Consider the following 6,539-nt stretch of genomic DNA (forward strand, 5'->3'; position numbering starts at 1 on the left):
TAGACGGGAATACAACTGCGGGTTGTAAACAAGACAACACACACGAATATATCCTAGACGGGAATACAACTGCGGTTGTAAACAAGACAACATACACGTATGCATTATAAACGGGAAAACAACTGCGGGTTGTAAACAAGACAACACACACTTATATATTCTAGACGGGAATACAACTGCAGGTTGTAAACAAGACAACACACACGTATACATTCTAGACGGGAATACAACTGCGGGTTATAAACAAGACAACACATTCTAGATAGGAAATAAGTAGTTTTATACTATGTATCTTTCATAATGGGTGTAACCTCAGTTGCGCATTATTTTACAACTTGAAGCTATTCACGACAAAAGGGATCTTTTTTATAGATATAACCCAGCTTCTACAAATATAAAAATAAATGACACAAAAGTCACTTTCCTTTATTTCATACAGAAACTGTGTCCAAGTTCTATTGAATTTTGTTTCATTGTAAACATTGTTCCTTAAGTATTGATAAAGTTTGGAATATAACTCGCTGTCTGAATAAATAAATCGCTTGGTCCAGTTGGTCTGTTAAATGAATGTTTTATTGAATGAAAACAGTTGTTGTTACCTTTTTTACATGTATTATTTAACAATATTTTACAATCTGGGTGTTTTCCAGTTGACTGGTCCGAAGCAATCATTGTACCTGTGCATAAAATGGGCGCTTTAACAGATCCTAATAATTTTCGAGGTATCAGTCTAATTAGTTGTATGTGCAAATTATTTACATCCATACTTAATAAACGTTTGATTGACGTTTGTACTAAATATGATATTTTAACGGACGCACAATTTGGATTCCGTCCAGGGGTTAGCACTGTGGATGCTATTTTCGCTTTGCAAACTATAATTTCGAAAACGTTATCTGAAAAAAAGAGGTTATTATTGTTGTTTCGTAGATTTCCGCAAGGCTTTTGATTTCGTAGATAGAGTAAGCCTGTGGTGCAAGTTAACAAAGCTGGGTGTTCGAGGTATTTTTTTGTCTACAATTAAGTCTTTATACTCATTTGTTAAATCTTGTTTCTAATAATGTTGGATTGATGTAAGGGGAAATTTTGTCCCCGTTACTTTTTTCTTTGTTTATAAATGATTTTGAAAATGGTTTTATAGAAAATGGAGAATCCCATTATGATTTTGGGGAATTGAGTTTATTTCTTCTTCTATATGCAGATGATTTAGTTTTATTTTCTGAGTCAATCGAAGGTTTACAAAGCCTCTAGAACAATCTAAGTGAGTATTCCAATAAGTGGAAATTAACAGTTAATACCGATGAAACCAAAGTTATGGTTTTCAGAAATAGTGGTTGTATTAGAGAATCAGAAAGCTGGGTATATAACGGCAACAAAATTTCAATTGTGGATTAATTCTGTTATCTGAGGGTTCTGTTTAGATTTAATAACAAATTCAGTTTTATGGTTAAACATGTAGCAGAGCAAGGTCGTAAAGCGCTTTTTGCCTTACGATCTTAATGTAAACACATTCATTTAAACATCAAAACTACGCTACACCTCTTTGACACATATGTGAGTAGTGTATTCTAGTATGGCTGTGAAATATGGGGTAGTTATAAAGGAGTTGAAATAGAAAGGGTTCATATGGAATTTTGTAAAAATATACTGTGTGTGAAAAACTCTACGTGCAATGCTATGGTATATTTTGAGCTTGGACGACTTCCTCTGGCAAATAATCAGATGCTTCGAATGTTTAAATATTGGTTTAAGTTGTTAAATTGTGAAAATTGTATTCTAAAAGAAGCATATCAGTTTTCATTGAAAGAAACTTGGAGGGAAAACCCGAAACGAAATTGGTTATTATTCATAAAGCATAAAGTATTTGAACTAGGGTTTGGATATATATGGTTAAGGCAGGCATCTACCGACATCTGTCTACTACCTATTATTAAATAGCGCATAGATGATCAGGCAAAACAAACTGTATTTAACTCGTTTGCCATCTCAAGTAAATGTGATTTCTATAGATATATGGTAGATACCGTGATGTTGCAATATTATTTAACAAAGTTTATACCAAAACAACGTCGAATTATGATTACCAAATTACCTATGTCAGCTCTCAATCTTGCAATAGAAACGGGAAGGTACAGGATTATTGCAAGGAATAATAGATATTGCAATCTTTCTTGTTTAATATGGTAAATACTCAATGTTGTTGTATTTGATGATAATGAAGATGTATAAGGCAATGATGATGATGATATAGATGTTTTCGATGATGTTGATATTTTTATGATGATGATGATGATGATGATGATAATGATGATGTTGATATTTTGATGATGATGATGATGATTTGAATGTACCAGTTTTATGAAATTCATGTTAATATGGTAAATATTTCATGTTGTTGTACTTTGACAATGATGCTGATGATGATGATGTAGTCGTTGATGTTGATTTTAGGAGATGATTATTTCATGATGATGAGTTATAAGACGACGACGACAACGGTGATGATGATGATAATGATGATGATGATAATGATGATAATGATGAAAGCGATGAATTATGATTTCGATGTTGTTGTTGCTGCTGATTTGTGATGAATGTGCCAGTAATATGAAAGTATTTGTTGTAAATCCTATAAGTTGCAAAACTTACGGAAATAAATTGAATTGAATTGAGTTGGTTTATATATAGTAAATACGTACGTAGACACCCACTGTCCGCCCAGGTCCCAGTGGTCAATGCCGCCATCTTTACACTTGAGAGGCAGAGTAAGTGTCCGGCCGCCAACCCGATCTGTATAAACAACAATGACGATTAATTAAATATGTAAACTGTCAGTTACAATCACGCTATTACAACATCGGTCATCGGAATACAGATAATGTTGATAAACAGTCAATTAAGTGTGTATTTGTTATCTTATTTTATCAGTTTCATACCCCCCAAAATTGATTAAAACTTTTAAAATATAAATCGAAAAAATACCTAACATATCACAGTCATACACAGAATAGCTACAAGTCAGACAGGTAACTGTCACACAGGTGGGGTAAGTATGAAACAGACTATAATTGATTAGCCATTGTCTTCCTAAATCTCAACACTTTTCTTTGTTCTCTTAAATTCGGGGTAACTGAGAACACACCACTGAGGCTACCCATACAGACAGACTACCCATACAGACAGACTACCCATACAGCTACCCATACAGACAGCTACCCATACAGACAGACTACTCGTTTGGTGACAGACACGAACCGGTAACCATTTTGAATTAACCGTGTTTCCTCCTCTGCACGCGTTCCTAAATACAGTTTATGCCCTATATCATAATAAAGAAACATATAGCTGTGACCCATTTGTTTCAGGTCTGATCGACAAATGGTGAGGTTAGCGCCTATTTTATTTTATTTTATCTTTAAGCTATGCAGTATTTGAACAATGGTTCTAGGGCGGAACATCAGCAAAATTGATCAGCATAGAAACGGATGGATGGATGGATGACGGGTTTCGCGCCTACATGAATCCGCCCTTACGGGTTTCATCTCACTGACGGAAAGCATAGAAACCCCGGTTCCTGCCTTAAATACGTGTGAACTTGTACCACTGCGAGAGTACTATATACACAATTTATAGTTGCGGAACTACGTGTAGACTTGGTCTAGCGCCGGCAACAAGGAAGTTAAATTGTCTAGAGCGTCGGTCAATAGTTCAGCCAGGTTCGGATCTTTGTCTGGTGTTTTGTACCAATAAGCAGAAGAGAACAGAACTTAATTGAACCCTCGGATCGATACAGGCGACATATGAGTAACATACATGATAAACAATATACAGTATTATAATAGGTAAGGTAGCCTGGAGACTGAAATGTTTGCATAACACATTTCAGAAAGTTACAAAGGTTTTTCATTAATTTTATATAAGTTGTGCCAAATAGTTCACGGTATTTGATAGTATTTGGAAACCGGAAATATTATTTGGGAATATATTTACGACTTCTAGTACAAAAAAAAGCTACATTCAAATACAAAGTGGTATGTATTCATCACCAATAACTTGTTGATCACAAAGTGAACATAAACGTTCATTCGTAAGAACATTTTCACATCTACCAATTTCAGCAGGAAGTCTGTGGTCACATGTTCGATAACGTAAATTGTTCGGTAAGATCAAAAGATAAGGTTCTAGCTTTATTTCATTTTCAATCATTCTATAACATGACGATACAAGACGTTTACACAACAAAACAGCACAGGTAACAAACACTTAGACACACGCTGATCAGACAAACCGGTTGGACGAGTACGAGAACAAGTATATAAAAATAGTGAAGTACGTCAGACATACGTACAACTTAAGCATTCTCACTAAGACAATACTATATAGTTAAATCATTTGAATTAAACTCATATTAGACAATAAACTAAACAATAGCACTGCCACATAACCACCGCCGTATATACATTTATGTTGACGTATTAAGAGTTTTTAATGTAACACAAAATATATGTAATCGACTGCGGTAACCTACTTGTGAGTAACCGTTCCCCCCAATGGGCCCCTCGTTGTAATGTGTACATACCTGTATTACAGAACGGATACACTATGCTACCCCTACTGGTATGACAACACCCACGCATTTATGACGATCTGGTAATGAGTGTCACGTACATGTCATTGATTAAAATTCAGCAGTAAATGAACACCTTATAAACACTAGTAAACACAACATATAATTAGTGCTTATTTCGCGGATATTTACTTTCACATTCAATTTGAGCTTTTACCTTTCGCCTCCAGAACACATATTTTTAATCCTGGGTCCTTTTTGTGGAGGTGATACGCTGCTGACAACCCCGATATCCCCCCGCCAATGACTGCCACATCTACATGTTTCTCCATCCGTAAGTTTTCCGACGGAATATAGTTCAATATTGTGTTGATTACTCGCCTGCAAACGACACTGTTCCGGGACTAGATTTCACTTCCGGTGTAGAGGCCAGTGTTCAGGAGGGGTACCATAAAGGGACATCATTAATATGAAACGTTTTCAAATGCTGATACATTATGAAAGTATAAAACCACCTAATTTAGCAATTGGTAATAACTACGGGTGTCGAAAGGGATAACAACTTTTTCATTCACAGAATTTTAAAAGAGTGCTCATCATTCATACGAGTTGCGTCCCCTATCACACAGCTTCGCCGACACGTATACATCCTCATCCATGCAAGTTTGTTGAAAAGGAATATTGGTTGAAGATTACATCACAGTATTCATGCATGTGGTTATCAATCTGAAATAGCCATGTACCGAATAAACGCGGGCATAAAAGAAAAAATCATTCTTGAAAAGTGGTTTGTACATGTATATGGTACATAGAATCACGGACTTAAATAGCAATTTAATTCCGTGATAGAATGTATATGACGTATTGCATAGCTATTTGATAGCAACGGGATTAGGTACAAGTTATACAACTACAAACCCAATTTAATAACCAATCTACTGACTTCCCGGACATTCAATTGCTAGTTACTCTCTTACATCCCACATAACAAAACTTATCAACACAACTATCACTTTTGGTTTCTTCCCTGACATCCATATCCAAGATATAGGATCGAACTCTTTTTGATCAGCTCAGCAAATTTTTCGAGCCAGTTTTTGATAATCTTTTATGTGCTTTTAGAAAAGGATATGGATGCCAAACTATACCTTTAGAAAATATTAAAGACTGGAAAAAAGAATTAGATGAAAATATATTTGTAGTTTCTATTTTAATGGACCTATCAAAAGCTTTTGACTGCCTACCACATAAAATTTTACTTGCTAAATTATCAGCCTATGGTCTTTCGAAACCTTCACTATATTTAGTAGAAAATTATTTAACTGACATAACAAATTAAAATTCACTGCCAACTATATAACTAGGCTGATGACAATACCCACATTCATCCTTAAATCTAAACAAACTTGTATCTGCACTAGAACAAGACACAAAACAACTTATACACTGGTTCGACATAAACAAAATGAAAGCAAACCCTGACAAATTCCAAACACTAGCCATAGGAAAAAGGACCCGGTCGCAAAACATCTCTTTTAAAATGACACCTCTATTACATACGAAGACAGTACAAAACTACAAGGTGTTGATATAGATTTCCGGCTCTCTTTCGACCTGCACATCTAAAAGACATTTGCAGAAAAGCCTCACAACAATTCAATGTACTTTACAGGAGTAGAAAACACCTAAACAGACTAAATAAAATCACAATATTCCACACCTTTATTCTTTCACACTTTAACTTCTGCCTACTCTCTTGGCACTTCTGCTCTGAAACAAATATTACAAAAATAGAGAAAAGCTCAGTAAAGGGCACTCAGATTTATCCATGACTTGTCCAGTTCTAACGATGACCTCTTGACCCGGGCACACATACCTACTTTAAAAATTAGAAGAATGAGACAAATGGCAATAGAAACATAATTATACACAAAACCGCACCCCCATGCCTGCACGACATTGTCACACCTAA

The 6,539-nt window shown here is 35.2% G+C and overlaps 1 protein-coding gene across 1 annotated transcript in view; it reads right to left on the reverse strand.

The window, feature by feature from the left end:
- LOC110441471 (probable flavin-containing monoamine oxidase A) overlaps positions 1–4,974 on the reverse strand; it is a 31,029-nt gene extending 26,055 nt beyond the window's left edge. Inside the window, exons 1-2 of the mRNA XM_021484623.1 lie at positions 4,785–4,974; positions 2,700–2,790 (exon numbers count right to left, since the gene is read on the reverse strand). Of these exons, the coding sequence (XP_021340298.1) occupies positions 2,700–2,790; positions 4,785–4,899 (206 nt within the window). The 5' untranslated portion in view covers positions 4,900–4,974. The remainder of the gene's footprint in view (positions 1–2,699; positions 2,791–4,784) is intronic.
- Between the last annotated feature and the right edge of the window lie 1,565 nt (positions 4,975–6,539).

The sequence above is a fragment of the Mizuhopecten yessoensis genome, unplaced genomic scaffold (assembly GCF_002113885.1).
Source record: "Mizuhopecten yessoensis strain PY_sf001 unplaced genomic scaffold, ASM211388v2 scaffold715981, whole genome shotgun sequence".
NCBI classification, from domain to species: Eukaryota; Metazoa; Mollusca; class Bivalvia; order Pectinida; family Pectinidae; genus Mizuhopecten; species Mizuhopecten yessoensis.